Source organism: Lynx rufus, unplaced genomic scaffold, assembly GCF_022079265.1.
Source record: "Lynx rufus isolate CCGP_SWC_20201006 ecotype Redwood Valley unplaced genomic scaffold, mLynRuf1.p SCAF_2, whole genome shotgun sequence".
In the NCBI taxonomy this organism is placed as follows: Eukaryota; Metazoa; Chordata; class Mammalia; order Carnivora; family Felidae; genus Lynx; species Lynx rufus.
Window position 1 is genome coordinate 54,881,308 of NW_025814834.1, and position 20,664 is coordinate 54,901,971.

General features: G+C 38.1%; 1 protein-coding gene across 1 annotated transcript in view; it reads left to right on the plus strand.

Moving 5' to 3' along the window:
* CCDC141 (coiled-coil domain containing 141) overlaps window positions 1–20,664 on the plus strand; it is a 205,516-nt gene that overhangs the window by 130,455 nt on the left and 54,397 nt on the right. The window contains exons 8-11 of the mRNA XM_047085862.1: window positions 2,536–2,708; window positions 16,128–16,269; window positions 18,014–18,133; window positions 19,821–20,012. Coding sequence (XP_046941818.1) covers window positions 2,536–2,708; window positions 16,128–16,269; window positions 18,014–18,133; window positions 19,821–20,012 — 627 coding nt within the window. The remainder of the gene's footprint in view (window positions 1–2,535; window positions 2,709–16,127; window positions 16,270–18,013; window positions 18,134–19,820; window positions 20,013–20,664) is intronic.

The window sequence follows — 20,664 nt, forward strand, 5'->3', positions numbered from 1 at the left end:
TCTTTCTTTCTTTTCTTTTCTTTCTTTCTTTCTTTCTTTCTTTCTTTCTTTCTTTCTTTCTTTCTTTTTGAGAAAGACAGAACGTGAGCAGGGGGAGGGGCAGAGAGAGAGGGAGACACAGAATCTCAGGCTCCAGGCTCTGAGCTGTCAGCACAGAGCCTGACGCAGGGCTCAAACTCACAAACTGTGAGATCATGACCTGAGCCAAAGAGCCACCCAGGCACCCCCTGACTTTAAAACTTTTAAAACTTTAGAACCTTTGAGTAACATGAGACTCCACTTCACTTAAAATAAGTAATAAAAATTTTAAATATAAAACAAAATTCCAGAAACAGTGTTTACTGCCAGCGGCATTTCAATGTGTTATAGAAAGATTGAGAAAGTAATTCAAATAATCTTTTCTAACATCGGCATCTTGACACATTTGGCTCTGTTGCCCACTACAGAATAAAAGGGGGAGTTCAGATAAGGAGAGTCTTCAGGTTCAAAATTTCTTTAATAAAGCTATCTTTCTTTTACAGTTCTATATGGCATAAGAGAAATCACTTAACTTTTCTCTGTATCTTTTCATACCTATATTTACAAAAAGTAGGTTTTAAAATTTCTTTTAAAACCACCTAAGATGAACAGGCTTCTTGGAAATGCCCCTCCTGTCTTAAGCCTCCCCTGAATCTTTGCTACATGACTCCATGGGCCAGGGTTTAAGAGCAGGGGCCTCAGGGAGACAAATTGAGTACAAAGACCAAATCTGCCACTTAATAGAAACATCACTTTGTGCAACTCATTTAATCTCTCTGGGACTCAGTTTCTTCAGTCACACAATGGAGATCATTTCTCACTTCCATCTAGGGCTATGCAGGACAATGTGTCTGAAACCCAGCAGACATTCAAAAATATTTGTTGGCTGAATGAAACACATAGTATAAAAGGAGCAGAAGTCGGTTCTCATTAAACTGTAATTATTATTATTATTACTTTCCTATCATCTAAATAATAGGAATGATTTTGTTTTAATCATTTTAAGTGATTAGAAAGAACAGATTCCGGGGACATGAAGAAATTGACGAGAGTATAGACTATCAAGATATAAGTAATGCAACAGTATTTGAGATATTTCATTTGTAAATTCGAATTTTATCCAGTTCCAGTTCTGGCATTAAAACTCACTCCCTTAGACAGCAGCCAGGTGTAAGTTCTTGTGTGCTTTTACACAGCTCCATGGTGGTAGCCTCTACATTTGGCTTAAACTGTGTGCCTTCAACATCAACTCAACCTTGCTCCTCTGGTCTCTCTTCAGGTCTCAGTGGTTACCAGACTCATGAAGCCATCTGCTTTCATTTCTTATGAGTCTTCTTTGGAGTCTTCCTACTCCACCTGGTGGGCCCCTATCAAGCTCACTGGTTTCCAACTGACAGTCCAGGAAGGCTAGATTTCAAGGCCCCTGCTGACTGTGGCACTATCAGTGTTCCTGGGATAAGAGTGTTCTCCAGACTGATATGGAGCATCCCATAAGGTTGCTTCTTCTAGTAGTGCCAAAGGGCAACATGTCAAGAGCCCCCTTGCCATTCAGCTTTTCTTCAGCTTACCTAATTCATCTCCTGCTCTCCAAGCCCAAGGCCAGAGACAGGTTATCAGGACACGTATGGAGACCATTGCACTCTACTCTGTCTTTCTGTTTTTCTCATGTTACCATGGTCCTCTTTTACTACCTTCATATCGTATACTCCTCCCCCTTAATGCCAACTAAACCTTAATGGACAAAAGGAAAGCTCCTCTCTACTCTATGGTAACTCCAGAAACTTAATCCCCCATGGCTGGTTTTTGATCTGCTAATAAAAGAAGAAAATATAGGAATTTAAAAAGCTTCTCTTAAGACAATATCTTGATTTGCAAGGTGATGTTTTTTTTCTGCATAATCCTATTTTGCATGTCAGAAGCTAAATATTATCTTGGTCTTAATCTTTGCACAGCTTCAGAACCAAATTATAATCTCCTTTGTAGACAGATGGATGTCCTGGATGAAGTAGGTGGAAGGTCTTACACTGGGAAAAACAAGGGATAAAAACATACTAGTCATTTCTTGAATATTGCCCTATAATGTTTCAGGTTCAAAGTGAAATTTACTGGGAAATTGTCTTTTAAGAACATAAGGGATGTTCAGGTTGTGAAAGTCTGCATAACGTTTTTAAAATATCTCATCCATTATTGGTATACATTAAAGAATGTGCAAAAAATAAACCTGGCTCTCTGAATTCTGTACAGTTAAAACTGTGTTGTATAGATACATTCTCAATGTAAACTATTGTGGTAACTTTATGGTGTTGATATTTATCTATGCCGAGCTAAGCTGTGATCAGTTTCCCTAAATGGAGCCTTAGAACTACACAGCTGTTTTCTCAGACCAAGATTGTTGTTTTTGCTTATGATCAAACAAATAAATTGAATAGGCTGGTTTAATCTCTAGTATTTCATGTACACATTGATGTAGATTTTAAACTAGAAAAGCAGAAAATGAAAGTATGTTTTCGTTGGCAGGCATTTGATGTACTTGGAAGAGTTGAAGCTTACCTTAAGCTCCTTAAATCAGAGGGTTTAAGTCTGCCTGTCTTGGCAGCAAGGCATGAGGAATTACACAGAGAAATTAAAGACTGCACAGCTGATGCTTTGCAAGAGGGACAAGCCTTAATCAGCCAAGTAGACTCCTGTAGGTAAGTCTATTTCTTCCTCCGTGTAACAAGCTTTTCCACAGTTTCCACAACCTGTTAAAAAATAAGTTACACAGTTTTTTTTTCTGCTTCTGATGTTTTGCTGCATTATGACATGGCTTAACAGGATCTATTGACTTTTGGTCAACAGTGATTCTGAACATAGCAATACTCATCTACAAGTGAGACCATATTCTGAGACTGAGGACCCAAAGATGCTTATGCTTTTTTTCTATGAGTTTCTGAGGTGGGGAGAAAGAATGGACAAAGGAAAAAACAGAGCTTAATTCTCAATGCTTTTGCTAGCCTAGCACCTCTGTGGGGTCTTTTCTCATTTTTAATTCTTGAAAGTTGAGTCTACCCTGTCCCTTTTTTCCTTTCTGGAAAAAAAAAAAAAAAAAAAACACAAGAGTACCAGAATCCCCTTTCACTTATGACCTTCGTGGCTCACCAAGCAAAATCCCAAATAAAAGGTGACATTATTAATAATAACAATAGCTCACTTTTTGAAAACCTGAGAGCCCATCATGTGCCAGGCACCGTGCCAAGAAGTTTAGGAACATTGTGGCATTAATCCTCACAGCAGCTCTACAAGACACACAGAGTAGTCCCCCCTTTACCCATGGGGGAGTACGTCCCCTCAGTGGGTGCCTGAAACCACAGATAGTGCCCAACCCTATATATATATATTATGTTTTTTCCGATACATACATACCTATGATAAAAGTTAATTTATAAATTAGGCATAGTAAGGGATTAACAATGATCACTAATAATAAAATAGAACAATTATAACAATGTACTATAATAAAAGTTATATGAATGTGATTCCTCACTCTTTCTCAAAATATCTTATTGTACTGTATTCACCCTTCTTGTTGTGATGATGTGAGATGATAAATGCCTACAAGGTGAGATGAAATGAGGTGAATTACATAGGCATTGTGACATAGTATTCAGGCTGCTATTAACCTTCTGATGATATGTCAGAAGGAGGATTGTGTTCTGGACCATGGTTGACCATGGGTAACTAAAACTACAGAACAAATCTGCAGATAAGGAAGGGACCTTGCACTATTAATGGTCTCCTTTTTATGAGTAACTGAGGCACAGAGAGGTTAAATAACTTGCAGAAGGTCACACAGGCAGTTAATGACAGAGTCAGAATTTGAATCCAGGAGCATGGGCCCTAGACTCCACATTTTTAAAAAAAATTACATCCAAGTTAGTAAGCATATAGTACAACAGTGATTTCGGGAGTAGATGCCTTAATGCCCCTTACCCATTTAGCCCATCTCCCCTCCCACAACCCCTCCAGTAACCCTCTGTTTGTTCTCCATATTTAAGAGTCTCTTATGTTTTGTCCCCCTCCCTGTTTTTATATTATTTTTGCTTCCCTTCTCTTGTGTTCATCTGTTCTGTGTCTTAAAGTCCTCATATGAGTGAAGTCATATGATATTTGTCTTTCTCTGACTAATTTCGCTTAGCATAATACCCTCCAGTTCCATCCACATAGTTGCAAATGGCAAGATTTCATTCTTTTTGATTGCTGAGTAATACTCCATTTTATATATATGCCACATCCTCTTTATCCATTCATCCATTGATGGACATTTGGGCTCTTTGCATACTTTGGCTATTGTCTATAGTTATGCTATAAACATTGGGGTGCATGTGCCCCTTCGAACCAGCACCCCTGTATCCCTAGACTCCACATTCCTAACCAGTGTGCTAGGGCAGGTTGTTTTTATGAATGCCTTTGGTGAGTGTATCAGTGTGAGTTTAGATCTGGGAGGAAATGAGGAGAGATAAGGACCTTGAGAAACAGAAATAGGATGCTGTGGGAACGTATGAGAAAGAATAGGGATTGGAAGACAAAGGGAGATGCTGGGGCAGATGATGGAACACGTATCACTCAGGAAGAAATAAAGGCAGGGCTTACATTTTGACAGAGCGAGACAAAAAGATTTGTGCAAATGAGATAAACCCAGTTGTTTATCTTTCGTATCCACAATCTTCCTAAAAAACAGACATTAAAATTGAAGAATAATTAAATAGGTCAGAAGTGGTAAAATTACCTTATTTCTATTTAAATCTTCATTCTGCTCTATTTTAGATGTGTTTAAAAGTGTTGATTTGGTGAGTTTGGGTTTAGGGAATTTTCTTTTCAGAAGACAGTCTGAATCTGGATGGAGGTATTCAGTCAGAGCTTGTGATGGTTACTATGGGACCATGCAAAGCCAAGATCAGAAATAATCCACGATCTTCCAACAGGAGCCAAACAGCTGAGACTACCAGAAAGGCAGATGGTTCTCCCCTTTTAAAAACTAACAACTGTAGCTACTAAGTTTCTTTACTTTAACTCCAACCCATACATCTGGTAATGTGTGTCTGCTCTGTTTCAGGAGCCCCAGCACCCCCATGTCTGGCCCCAAATTGTGGGCACAAGAGCTCCTTTCTCTTCTTTACTGTTTAAAGGTCCAGTCTCCCAGAATGTATATGCGTCTTGGACCATGCAAAAGATATTCTATGGGGTGCCTGGACTCAGGGTACCAGGGTACATGTTGGACACTGATCTGAGTCATGTGATGATAGGATTAAGTATTGAGTTCTCCAGTTAGAACTGGGGAATGGTCCCATTTCAGTTTCACAAGTGAGTCTCAAAGCACAGACACTGTTTTCTCTGTTTAGGCTACTCTTTACTTGTGGTACTTCCTTGGCCAGTTTCCTTTCATGCATGGGTAGATCAGGAGGCAGCTAAACACCCTTCCCTAGATCTTTGGAGGTCTGTATCTGGTACACTGCCCCAGAAATTCTAGGTGCTTTGGCCTCCCAAAGTGTGAGCTTTGTTTCCTCAACTCAGCAAGACCCCTGGGCTGTCTTTGGGTTCTACCTCCCTGAGCTTTGGTCTGGAAATTGCCTCTCAGGTAGTAAGCTGATGTAATCATGAGGCATATCTTACTCATTTCCCTTCTCTCGGGGATCATCGTCTTGTGCTACCTGTTGTTAAATGTCTGAGAACTCTTGTTTCATATAGTTTGCCTATTCTAGTCGTTTAAAGGGGGAGGGTAACTCTAGTCCCTGCTGCTGGCCAGAAACTGAAGTTCCCTTTTAGTTTTGATGCTTAGCTCCTAGAGTTAGAAAGCTGGTCACAATTTAGTACTCTTAAACTTTATCCCGTTTGCTCTAATTAGTAAAGTTTTATCTTCAATACATAAATATAAAAGGGAAAGTGCTTGTATTTTTTATTGTATTCTGTTTTCAGGGTTTTAATGATGCTTTTGGCCATGCACTTTGTCATGGTGGACACGTTTATTTATTTGGTTAGTCTCATTCTTTCTGCGTTCTTTGTTTTTTCCAGTCTTAATTCATATATGTATATATTTTTTTTGAAGGTGAAGGTGAATAGTTCTTTTCTTCAAGCTTCAGACTGAGTCTTAATATAAGAAGCAACATCTAGGGACCATTTCAAGAAACTTGAATTTAAATGGTTAGGTAACTGGGTTTTAAAAAAAATTATTAGCAGTATGGTTTCTGTCTAAATCCTAGACAGATGAGCTTTCATAGTAGTTCCAAAGTTTCCTTGGTTCCTAAGATTTCACAATAGTTTACAAATCTATCCTATTTTCCACTTTGCAGGAGGAACTGAAGCTAAAGTGAAATTGTTACTTGGCAAAGGACATTTTTGATTCAGAAGGTAGATGTAGAATAGAAATCCATTAAAAACTGAATTGAAATGCATTAGAGTCTTGGTAGCAAACTAAACCCCACATAGCTACTGACCTCAGTCCTGTGCATGACATTTGAGACTTGCTTCCTTTCCTCATCTAATGATTCATCTGTTCAACGATGTGGGTCACCAATCATAGGAAAGAAGCAGAACCTAAAAATAAGATTTCAAGTTGCAGCCACTTGAAAGTGAAGGTGGAGTTTAGAAAACTGGCCGTGAAAATAAACATACTACAAATTTCAACAGAAGAAAGTACATGTCACTGGACATCACAGTGGGCTTCCTAGACTTCTGAATGCCAGCACACTGCTAGGACATAAAACACTAAGGCCCCCACTATCACACATTTAAAAACTCAGATGGGTAAGAAACTTTAGCATCAAGGGGGTTTTGCTTTATGCATTCTTAGGGTCAAAATGATGTCATGACCTTTATTTATTTTTTTAAAAAAATTTAATGTTTTTATTTATTTTTGAGACAGACAGAGAGAGAGAGAGAGAGAGAGTCTGAGTGGGGGAGGGGGAAAGAGAGGGAGACACAGAATCCAAAGCAAACTCCAGGCTCCAAGCTGTTAGCACAGAGCCCGATGTGGGAATCAAATTCACAAACCCTGAGATCATGACCTGAACCAAAGCCGACTGAGCCACCCAGGCACCCCGTGATGCCATGACTTTTAAACTTAACTTCTCCGAACCTATTCCCTCATCTGTAAAATGGAGATGTACACTTCTTAGAGGATTTGTTTTTGTTTTTTGTTTTAATCAAATGAAACAGCACTACTCTTAGCAATTGGTTTACCTTTTTTTAACCTTCTCTACAAAGAGTTTTAAGAGAAAATACTAAGAGTCACATGGTTGTTGCAAATAATTCCAATAGAGTCAGCTGTACCAAATCATACTCATTTTCATGAACTGGGGAAGGTTATATTTGAAATAGGTCAGATACACATTTATCTTAAGGTAATAAAAGACAAAATTTAGTGTTGGGGCAGACAGATAGGAATTTCAGACACCCTTAGATCTAATTTTTTTTCCTGTTAGTCAATAAAATATGACTTCAGAAGTTCACATTTCTCGGAGATGATGCTTCCCATTAAATTTAAGACCCTTGTCATTATTTTCTTGTAACTATTACCTTATGAGGAACAGATCCACACTGTTTTTCTATCCTGAAATCAAAACCCTTTGAAGTTGGAGCAGCCTCACAAAATAAATAATGGTTGTTTACATGTTTCCTTACCTTTCTATTTTCTCCCTGTATTTGGGTGATAACTCTGAATCATTGCTAAATAGTTTATTACCTTTTCAGAGTTTAATATCTGCCATATAACCTAAATATACTTTAATTTTAAAGACATTTTAGCAAATTCATTTTCACTTAGTTATGATACAAGTTACTGCATCTGATAATGGTCACACTTAGACTTAAAGGAAGTTGAAGCTTGGCTACAGGAAGGAAACCTGGCTTCCAGCACCTCTCACCTCTTCCTAAGCTTTGCTTGACACAGTCTTTGAGCGGGCAAGTCTAAAGATAGACCAAAGGAGGCCTGCTACCAAGTAGAATTCTGCATTGATTAAGCCATAGAAAGCTGTGGTGATTGGAAATACTGGGTTAGAGACCTGGTATGAAGGTGAAGTTTTCTATAATTGGACAAAAACAAGGAATCTCTTTTTTCTCTGTGTAGCTACCAGTTCGAAGCTAAAAACCATATAAGGCCATCTTGTGCAATATCCATTTGCCTTTTCATGTTTACTAAAATTAACTTAAAATTAACTAAAATTAACTTAAACTTGCTTCCATATTGACTCAATTTCTATCTTTGCATAAAAGACTGTATCTACCAGTTTTCATTCTACCTTGTTACAGTGAATTTAAGCTTTAAACCTCATCCTGACTGAATAGGTTGCTGTGGCATAACCGTAAGTGCTGTCTGTTTTGATCTAACACCCATTGCTTATTTAATGTTAATCTTCATATTTTTGTATTTTACAAAGAAATAAAAATAGGAGTTCATTGGGATTTTGCATTCTCTTTTCACAATTTTCATTCTGTTGGCTACCACTACTTCTCTTGGTTCATGTTATGAATGGTGATGAATTTTAGACCAGACATGGTTCATTCATTTATTCATTTATTTATTCCAAAAATATTATTGAGCATCTTTTATAAATCAGGTGCTCCCATGCATCTAATGTAGTCGGTGGAATGTCTTCCCTCATGCTGTTTATATTCTAGTGGGAATAAATAGCCAACCAACAGCTAAATCAAAAAATGAGATGTTCTTATACACCAATGAGTACTCTGAAAAAAATGTAAAAGTGAAATGGGATAGAGAGTCACTGTGGGCAGGGGACCATGGTAGACACTATAGTCAGGGACAGAATCTTCAAGAAGAAGGAGCTACCATGCAAATAGCTGGGAGATGAATGGACCTAGCAGAGCAACACAGAGACGTAACAGAAGGGTGTGTAGAGTGTGACTGGAAGAGATGGAGACAGGAGAGAAGGGCATGAAATAGCATCAGAGTAGGTAGGAGTTAGACTGTATTCAAACACTCATTGGCAACAATGGCAAGCATTTGTGTGCTTTATATACATTAAAAGTTTTAGTCCCTAAAACCACCATGTGATATAGGTACTGTTATTATCATGGTCTCTATTTTGCAAAGGAGGAAGCTAGGGCACAGAGAGATTCAATAACTTTCCCTATTACCAGTCACATGGTAGTAAGAGGTAAAGTGAGTACTAGAATGCAGGTCTGAACCACTATGTCAGTTTGCTAGCTCTCTGTCTACTCCTTTCATTGAACTTTAATCAATAACAAAAAGCCTGATCACGTGGATTCTTTTTTTATTCTAGCATGCTTAAAATGTGACAATGTACTCCACCTATCTGCTAGCTTCAACTCAAGTCTGCCCTTCCCTGCAAAGTTTTTTCTTTCAGTTTATTTAAAAAGTTGTTCAGTGTACATATAGGCATCACATTGACATGCCAGCACCAAGCTTCAAGGGTAGTCAAAGATATATAAACCTGGCCCTGAATCTCAAGAATGTTACTAGAGGCTAGTCAGGGAATAACACATCCAGGGAGTGTGCATAAGGCATGAGGAAACCATGGGGACAGTGGGTGTTGGGGCCACCTCTTCAGAGAAGGGAGACACAATCCCTAGCTTCTAGGATCAGGATAGGTCAAGGGAAGGACTTGAGAAGGCCACTGTTGAATTTGATAATCTGACATGGATGAAGGCTCTGCATCTAGCCAGGATGAACAGAATCAGTATCCACCATACAATACTTTTTGAATTCCTTTGTATTAGTCAGATCTACCTCCTGGCTTCACTTTTCATTCTGTGGTGTTCTGAATCATTCTTTAGTTGTTGGATTTGTAACAGTGTTGTCTCCCCTCCTAGCTCATGACATCATTTTCAGGTCAGCCTTCAAGGTCAATCATGTAGGAAACTTTTTTATGTTCCTTATCTTATTATTTACAAACTAGGTGGCTTGATTTGAAATGTTATGGTGCTGGGATGATATTAAAAGAAAGATTTTATCATAGTAAAAATATTTTAAAAGATCCTAAGTGGAAAACAAACAAAAACAATCCCCACCCTCCAACAAAACAAAACAAAACAAAACAAAGAAACAAAAACAGAAGTTTCCTTTTCCTGGTAGAGTTATCTATGGTTGTATTTACTGGAATTCTACCAAACATTTAAGGACTTAAAATAACTTAAAAGAAAACTAAAACAAGTTTGATAATGCATTTAGATGGTAAATGTCAGATACTGAAATTTAGGATATTACAAAGTTGAGTGCTTAAGGTAATTGTTAACTCAGCCACTTTCCAAATATTTTCAAGTGTATATTAAATTGTTCCTTTTAGGGGTTGAGTAAATGTTGTAACTGTAAGCTGGGCCTGGTAACATTGTCAATGCTTTTATAATTCTGAAACTGTTAGTACGGAAGACATCCTAAGTTCACACTTTCCCTTGCATCTGGAAGTAATTAGATTAGGTTCTTGTCAAATATCTAGGAGTCATTCATTACAGTGTGAATTTGTTCATGTATGCTGTTGATGGTGTGATGTGGAAGTAGCAATAATGCCAGAGGAAGAAGGCCTGGGGTTATGGAGTCCACAGAGAAACTCCGACTAAAGAGGCAGAAATATGTGTGATGGATGACTGAAAAGAAGTCCTCTCATATTAGAGAGAGAGAAAAACAACAACAACACAGGAAAGAGTAAGGGAGAAAAGTGAGTGGGCCTATTTATGAATAAAATGCCCATCATGGTGCTGTTTAGAATAGTGCAAACCTGAAAAACAACCTAAATATTTCCAGAAAATCAGGAAATGTTCAAATAGTTTGAGGGTAGGCACATCATGGAATATTCTGAGCCAATATGGAAAGTGTGTTTTTGAGGATTATTTGAAGACAGAGAGTATCCTTACCATATAATGTTAAGTGGGAGAAGCAGGTGTGTAGAGAGCACCATTCTAACTTTGGAGGGAGAAAAGGGCTGCAAAGAGAGACACTTTTTTAGAAAGAAACACATTAAAATGTAATTTCATATTTTCCAAATTATCTTAAATGAGAATATTGGTCTCTTTAGTTCTTGCCATGCCCTTTTTATCTGAGGATTTGTGTCATCAATTATGGAAAATTTTCAGCAATTATCTCTTTAAATATTGATTTGTTGTTATTCCCTCTTTTCTCTTCTCCTTTAACTCTTGGCAGAGAATGCTGGGGCCTCTGGGTCTGTCTTCCAGGACTCTGACCTATCCTCTTTGCATCTTACTCTCATTGACTCCCTCACATTGATCTCTTTTGTTGATTTTTTTCTCCAGTTTTCATAACCATATTGATTTTGTTTCTGGGATTTCTAACTCATTTTTTATATCTACTTTTGTTTTAGTTCTGACTGTTTTTGTTTCAGAGTTTCTTATTCTTTTATTATGGGTGTTGGCTTTTTCTTTGTCTTTCTAATGATCTCAGTTATGTTGAAGTCATCTTCAGATTGCGCTACTTGCTTTGTTTCAGATTGAGTACACTTCTTTCTTGATTGTTGAATGTCTTTTCTTAAGATTTATACTCCTCATGTGTCTTGAAATTTTAGATTGTACTCTCACCTGGAGGAGAAGGGTTATTTTCCCTGCTTTCTTCTCTCCTCCCTGCTCTTCCCTCCTTACCAGCTTTGAAGTAACTTCCACCTGCATTCAGTGTCTCCAGTCTAGCCTGTGCTGTTTGATCAGGGCCACCCGCAGAGATGCTGTGGTTTCTAGAGATGCAGCAGAAGGTGGGGTGGGCTTCCTGACTCCCCTGATGTGTCTGATTCTTGGCCTCAGTACCAGTTGGCTATAGCGTTTTTCAACCTTCTTTTGCAAGGAGAGAGAACACCATCCCTTTTGATTTCAGGTAGAATCCTAGCTATGGTGCCCTTCACACAGGACATATTTTGCTGTGTCCTCCTAGGACTGGAGCTTGTGGCTATCTCTGCAAGCATCTGGACCAGAACCCAGGAGACCTGTACTTTAAGCCTCACTTATCTACATTTTGGTGGTGAGGGATTGGCAATGTGTATAACTTGAGTCAGAAAAAAAAATTTGTAAAGACATACATTTCACTTCTACAGTATGAATAGCACTTTTTTCAAAGTAGGGATAAAAACCAGAGAGTAGGCATTATTTCCTCCAAAATAAAGATCATAAACATGAAAGGGCACTGTTTGGGTCCCTGCAGCAAGCTATGGATAAGGAAAATATTTTTCCCCATTTTCAGAGTATAATTTGTTCATAGACAAAAAAGAAAAACTATGATCAGCTGATTTCTTCGGATGAGAGAGTAAGCTGTCAAGTACTTACCATCTGGTTCAGCTCCTAATCCAGATGGGCTGCCAATAGTAATTTATGAAAGGTTTGAAAGCAACTTGCTGTCCTCCAGAAAGAACCATGAGAACACATTAACATTGGGAATTGCTCCCTTCCCCCAGCCCCAATTTGCGACAGATGCAGAGATGGGGCAACTGCTTCTGAACAACAAATAGAACTGTCTATTTTTGAGCCAGGAGTCAATATGTCTCTGCTCTTTAGAAAAAAAAAAGTCAGTCATGTTCCTTCCCCCCTTCCCTCTCTTCTACTGACTCAGTGAATAAGGGAGTAACGCAGCCATGATGGAGTTTCTGACAAATGTCTGCAGAAGCCCTCACAGTCTGTCATTTCTGAGTATCTGTGATGTTTGGAAAAGTCAAAGTCAACATCGGGAATAATCTGGTATACCTCATGTTCATGCTACAGACAGGCACCATCTAATCCATTCTTAATAGAGGAAGCCCAAAGATCAATCATTAGATACAAAGCAAATTATAGAGCCACAGGTTGTTAGACCCAGAAGTCCACGGTTGGCCCCTATCCACCCAGTCAGGCAGCACCTAAGTAGTGTGGCTTCAGAATCAGAATGAAATGACAGGGCACTTTGTCCAAGTTTCTGTTATCTGCCTCAGTTCTTGCCCTGTCATTTAGTTAATATTACTGTCAAGTAATAAGACTCATTCCTGAGTGACTGACGGAATTCTAGTAATTTATTTTCAGTTCACGTAAGAATTGCTGGCAGAGAGTGAGGTCATATTTTTCCTTTGATCAAACCATCTGCTTTTCAGGCTCTGAGGAAATTGCCAATATGCATGCTATACATGTTTTAAAATGTTCTGGAATGTTCAAAAGAAAAGTCTGGAATCAGTGTTTAAAATTTCTAACTGAGACTGATGGAATCAGAGCTGGTTGTAACCCACACATTAGGCTTTCAGCAAGAAAGAATGGAGAGGGAGTGGTTACTAGGGTTGGAGTTCTGACAGATATATGCCCATTGGGAATCCAGGAAAGGGAAGAGATTAATGCTTGATCAGACAAATGATCTAGCTGACATAGGGAAAGGAAAACCAGAGCTGGCTAGGGTAATTCAGAACTCCTCATACTGAGGAAGGGGTCCATGCCACAAGTAAAAGTGGAGTGCACACTGGACAGGCAATAACAGCAGACCTAGGAGATTCAGTGGGCCCCTCTAAGGCTTTAAATAGGGAAGATGTATCAGTCAACCTAATGATAAATGCTAAACATCAAAGAAGAATTTAGTCAGTCTTTGGATAGCCCAAAACTACTGTAAATGAGCAAAGAGCAAAGTCATCATTGTTTGAAACCTAGTGGGGACTAGTGACATTTTATACAGTAACTATCTGTGCATATGTTTTTCTTAGTCTGTCTTCTCTTCCCTTAAATTTTGATTAAAGTGTATTTTATTTCATTTGGAAATATACATTGATCTACTAACAAGGCTCTGTGCTTAGCACTGCAGGAGATATTTGATAGATGAGTGAAAAGAATGTTGTCTTTTCCCTTAAAGAATTTATAGTGTAATAGATATATACAGTAAGACACACATTACCACAAAATGAGACCTAATCTGGATCATTGAAAAATCGAAAATGAATGGTCCTTCCAAAGACAAAGAGAGATTGTATTTTCTTGGTTATGAGTCATCTAAATTAAAACTGTAAGTTGCTAAAGAGCAATATTTTTACAAAAGGAACGCTTAACCTGGTTTTGTTTCCTCATTTCTGTCCTCTGTGCTAGAGGTCCCTTTAAAATGTGAACTTGGACAAGTGCCCCTCTAGTGATCACTTCGCAAACTACAAGCAGACGTTGCCTTAGAGAAGTCTGCCAATTTCAAAAGAACATGCCATGCCAGCCAGGCTAATCCTGTTTCCCTAACAGTCAACTCCAGAGAAAGTGAAATTTTAGAGGACGAATACCTTCCCACCCTCTGTCATGTGTCAAGACTCTGAGGTCATGTGTGGACTCTGAGGTCAGATAAAAGGCTCAAACCCCAGCTCTGCCACTTAATAATGGTGATCTGGAGAAGTTACTGAGCCTTCCCGTTTCTCAGTTTGCTCATCTGCAAAGTGGAGATATCAATTATACCCAGATCATAAGGTAGCTATGAAAATTAGAAAAGAGACTACTTCAAAGATTAAAAATGCTGCCTTGTCACAAACATTAAAAATGCTGCCTTCAAACATTAAAAAAGTGCTCAGTTACACATTTACTTTCACAAACTGTTCTCTGTACCTTCTTTCCACATTGCTGCTGGTTTTTCACTTGTCTTTTTTATTTATCTTTCTCATTCCAGATTTGCATATTCTACAGAGAATATGCAACTTATATAGGACAACTTATATTGGAACTTATATAGGACAACTGGGCTTTTAAGTGCTTTTTTAGTATAGAATGTCCCAAAGTCTAAAGTCAAACTATAGTTGGTATTACCAGTATACTGCTTTTATTTACAAAATTTGTGGACTTTAGGTATCACTAGAATTATTTCTGTGAAACTCTCCTGATTTCTTGATTATACTCTTCACCATCCCTGAGTTGTTAAAATGCAAAACTAATTGTTTTAAGTGTAACATCTGTGGAATATTATGTGTGAGGAGTAAGATTTCTCACAGTAGTTTCATTTTCTTCCCCCAATTAAACTTCTCTGGGGCTTCAGTGGAACCTCCAGGACATACATGAATCCCATGCACATCTGACAAGATTCTCAAGCTGCCCGATGAACCCTCACCCCTTTGGCAGCTTTATTGTCATTCCTGTGAAGTTACTTTACCTCTCAGTCATTTGGGATCTTGCCCTCATTTCATTACTAATTAAATTTGTTTTTACAGAGTCATAAATTAATTATTTGAGGTAAAAATTACTGAAATCTATACCTTGCTCCAAGATCTTTTTTAACTCTGGGTAATTAAATTTAAGAGGTATCATGTTCATCTTTGTTAGTATTTGAAGGAAATGACTGACACAAAGTTAAAGACTTCAAAATTTCTTACATAGTAGGAGAGTCTCTGTCTTAGGGGTAGGTTGAAAATTAAGAGGTGCTCACTCCATCAGCAGTGTTTGTTCATTGTCTTGCATTGCTGGTAGGCCTAAATTGGACGTGGTTAGGAAACTTGCTAATTTATCTTTAGACTAGAGCAAATGGGATCCAACTCTAAGGTCATGTATTGTTTTAAGGGCATGTGCATTTTATGAGATCTCATGTCACTTTTCTCTTTCTCCTGAAACCAGTACACAGGTGAAAAAATGACAATATGAGGCTTAGTCTCTTTTTTATGAACAAGTACACTAGATTCCTAATTGTTGGTGATAACTTGGTTTTCATTTAATGAATACAGCCTTGAGCATTTGTAATCATTGAGAACAAGGAACTTTGTGTTACATAAATATTTTACCCTATTGGATTAGTAAATGGCTTGTTAATTGGTTGATCCACATTTCTATTCAAAGAGCATCTTTAGATAAATGAAGCTTTTAAATAATACCCCCAGGAAAACTCTTGGCAAACATACTGTGTTTTTTGCCATAGGGTTCTCAAAATATTTTAGAGAAATATTAAAAAGTAAACCTTTAGAAAATACTAGACTTGGTTGCAAAAACCCATAACTCATCTTTTCCCTCAGGACCAACTGATTTAAACAAAGGAACATAATTTGGTTTTACTTAACTTCTGTTATCCTAAAGCCTGAAGCTTGATAACTTTTATCAACTCATCCCTATCTTGAAAGAGCAGATCCACTTCCAAATGTTCCCTGCTCCTGGGGCTTCTGTATCAAGGTGGAGTGAACTAACAGCTGACTGGTTCCATTCAGCTCTCAGATAACCGGAGTCCATGAGATGATGGGATGCATTCAGAGACGAGTGGACCATCTGACCAAACAGTGTTCAGCGCACAAGGAATTTGCTCTTAAGAAACAGCAATTAACTGCCTCAGTGGAGGGCCACCTGAAGAAGGTAGTTTCTTAAATGTGTCCTCCTTTAGCTACTAATTAGATGCAACTCCTTACCTGCTGTTACTAGATGGTATGGCAACCACAGCATGGGGTGCATGGCGGGCAGGTAGTGGTGGGTCTTCTTTGGCTTCTCTTAGGTTCCTCATTGGGTTTTATAATTGAACAGCATAGAGTTGTACTTCACTATTGCTCATCAACCATTCCTGTCCCAGGTTGCTAAAACTTGACATGTAATCCTACCTGCCATACCAGCCCTGAACACAGGTACACAAAGGCAGTTTTTGCCTTATGCAGAACTGAAATGTGTGCATGTTGAGATTGTGTGTCCTTGTTTTACATGGTTCGGTGTTGGAACACCATATTGGAACATGGTTCAGTTCTAATATGCACAAATTTCAAGTAACATGGTATTGTACAACACAAGGACAGCAGATAAATACCAAAAATGATGTCTCAGAGATTTCCAGAACAAATTGTTGTTATCATACTTTATTGAACTAGATCAGTACAAAGGACATGGCCATTCTGAATAAAAGCATAGATGTGAAAATCCTCTTCTCAGAGTGGAGGCAATGGCTTAGTACAGGAAAACTTTATTTCCTGTTTTCAAAGAGGAAGAAAACCAGGCAACTACTATTTGACTAAATTAAAAAATTACTTATCTGTAGCTGGGACATACAGCAAAAACTAGTAATATCTCAATGACATTAATGTTAATGAACCTTGATACCCACACTGGGTCTCAGATTTTCAATGATGTCTTCATCCGATACAGTGGACTCCTGTGCCTGACTCAAACAAGTAGAATTAGTAGGCCTCACGGGAGAGGGCATTAATTAACTGTGTCTCTGTCTAAATTGCCTTCCCACCTGTTATTGATCAAGCAACTTGGGAATTTGAGCCTTGTTCTGATGCCTGCGTCCAGAGAGATTCCAAATATGGAAGCAGCTGTGGTGCCACATTCTCTAGAGCTTGAGACTCAAGCTAATTTGGTGGTGGTGGGCAACACAGTAGGAACTCAGACAACTGTTGCTCTTTGTCTTTCTGCCAATTCAGAGCCAATTTGACAATGGAAAGCATGGATTCTAGTTAGAACCAGGAGATGAAGAATGCAACTTGGATGGAATAGAACCCTTTAAAGCCTACTTTTTCATTGATTCATGGGTACTGGAAATCAAGTCATAGTCCCCCATGTTCATCAGTTAAATGGCCTAAGCATGTCCCTGTGTTTTACTGTCACATATACAAGGTTTGGTGCTATCCCAGTGTCCCTAAATATGGCGACCCATAGCATACCCAGGCCTTGGACCTTTACTTCAAGATGTGCCTATAAACTGGGCCCCATTCAACTTACAGTAGATTATTGTGAGTTAATTAATCAGATAAATTCATCTCTGCTGATGTGTTAGCAAGTGCATTATCCTTTCTAGGAAATATAGATAATAAATTCTTAGAAGATATGGATGATTATTTATATCTCATTGCTGTTAATAAAATACATGTCTGTTAATAAATGTGTGTCTATATGCCCTCTGTTGGTGGGTCAATAGTATTATGTCATATGAAGAGCAACATTAATTTAAACACAAAATTCTAAAATATTTAAAACTGTTTTTAGATGAAAATTGGTATACCCACTTAAAATACAATGGGAATGTGGGGTAGAATTTATGTTTTCTATACATATGCAAACATGTATGCAAATATATATTACTAACACTGCAATATATTCTTTATTGGTAAAGGTGGAAACGTCAATTCAGAAAATCAGTCCAGTACTTTCCAATGCAATGGATGTCGGTTCCAGCCTTTCTGAATCAGGGAAGATTTTGAGTAAATATTTGGAACTAGATATTCAAGCTAAGGTAAATTAAATAGGAATTATTATTGTGGTTATGATTTTATAAATATGATTTCTTTTCTTTATATTCAGTGGTTATAGAACTTAATGCTAGCTCTTTTGAGGGTTATAATTCTAAATATTGTGGCAAATAATGGCTTAAAACTTCTATTGTGTGCATCTAAATTACTTATACTTCAATGTGCATTTATTAGGGTGTTGAGCTCACTAAAACTTTGTAACCTGGTATTAAACACTCATTTGGCCCCTTTTCCTTGCCTGGGAGATGTTAGCAACTCCTTTTGGGAGGCCAGAGGAGGCAAGGGAGAGTGCTTCTCTAAGACTATTTGTGATTTTCTGCTAGAGTAAGTTACAAAAGAAAATTACCAGAAGCAACATGCATTAATGCAAGATTCCAGAAAGCAAATAAAAACACAATCTTGTTTGCAAACCCAATGTTCAGGGACAGAAAATACCCTCCTCTTCTTAACATCTTCTCTAGCTTCCCCTTACCCCTTTCACATGACACTTAGTTCAAATATTCTAGCTAGTGGCTCTCATCTGCCCTGAGTCCCAGTGTGCCCCAACGGGTGTTTAGGAAGGTGAGTCTAGCGTCTCTCCTGGCTCACCCAAGTCAGTAGGCAATGGCCTTGTTACTCCATTCGTTCTAAGCCAAAGGACCTTCATCATGTTCGGGAAGTCACAGACAAGCCGATTTTTTTTTAATGGAGTGTTTTTTACTCATTATTTAAAATGTTTAAAATAAAACGTATGTCTGAATTCAATTTCATTGTTTTATTTTCAAAATTTTAGAAGGAACAAGGAAATTACGTGGGGAGAAACTCCCCTGCTTCCTCCTACCCAGAGTGCTATCTGGATGCAACACTTGGAAATGAAAATTAGCTTCATTCAATGGAGTACTTGGGAAGCATATTAAATACAAGCAGGGAAGCAATTCCTCCTTGCTGTAATGACAGTGAAGCTTTTTTCTTTGGTTTTTGCTTGATTCCTAGCTTAGTCTCATGTAAAATTTTACATGGTTCTTTCTGGGTCAATTGTATATGTAATGTCTACAATACCTGTTTATCCATTTTATCAGTGAGATTTTACTGCAAGAAATTGCACCCAAAACAAAACACAGAAGAGTAACCCTTTAGGCTGTTTAGATTTCCTATGTAACATTTCCCCTACACTTGTTTAAAAACACTTCTAGATCGAGATTTAAATAAGACTGCATAATTGACATGCCATTATTTTATAAATTAAAAAAGGAGTAAACAATTTCTATTAACTTGCCATCTCTTATATAACAAAATTAGTTTAAGTATTTGCTAGAGCTATTGTTAAATTCATAAAGCCATTCTCGTGTATAATTATTATATAAATTATTTAAAACATATCTGCCATTTAGTTTTGTAACTTTTCATACTAACCTTTCTTCTATTTGTGACACAGAAAATAAATGCTCTAAATAAGAAGTGGAGCTGACATTCTCTCAGTGGAGCTGAGAGAATGGTTTGAAATGGTTTTCATTTTAAGATGACTTTTTCTTTTTTTTTTTTTTAATTTTGAAAGTTGTGCCTTTCTTTCATTGAGGAGAGCTGGTCTGAGTCCAATTAATAATTGTAATAGATGGTGTACAGCAGGTAATGAAATGTGAATGTCCATGATTCCCCTGTCAGCTTCTGACCCCCTGTGCTTGGCTTCCATAGGAGACAGCACAAGAATTAGAAGCAGCTACAAAACTTATGACAGAGAAAAATGAATTTGAACCTGACGAAGTGGCATTGCTTTCTTCTAAAGCTAAATGGCTAGAGGAAGAATTAAAAATACTTGGGCGAAGCATCAGCTCCAGGTCACAAGTCCTGCAAACTTATGTGGCATTTCTAAAGTCATCAGAGGAGGTACAGTGCCTATATGCTGACCTTCTTCAGCAAGGTGGCCTCTGCCCATCTTCCTGCTTTCTCTGGGGATGGAAGCCCTGGTGGGTGGGTCCATGTCCTCCAGTCCCATGCATGTACTCACTTACAAGCTCTTTATTCTCCAAGGCACCATACAAGGACTCAAAGAGTAAGTTGTTTTACTAAAAAATAATACAAGTGTGTAGGTGTAGATATGTTCACAAATAAGCAAAGTGGTTGTATCGGAACACTTTCTACTGTGGCCTACAAACATTTACAATATCCTAAACATAGAACAAAATTATTTAAAAATAAGTTGCCTTCTACCATGGATCTTTTTGAATACTCGAGCAATTAGTGTGATTCATTTAAAATACATATACAGAATCAGAAATTACGGGCGTTTGGGTCCACTCTCAGATCTGTCTTGTTTGATGCCTTTTAACGAGTTTTCTCTGAGAGCTTCCTCTGAGGCACTATTTTGATAGGGTTGGACCAGAGACTCTGTAAAATCCTGTCTAGTAGACCAAGATTCCCTCTCTCAAAGGTCTCAGTCTCTGGAACATGACATCAGTAATGGAAAAGTGCTAGGGTCCCACCTCATTTAACTCTGGTGGCAGTGCACACAGACCCTGCTGCTTTCAGGGAGGTGGGT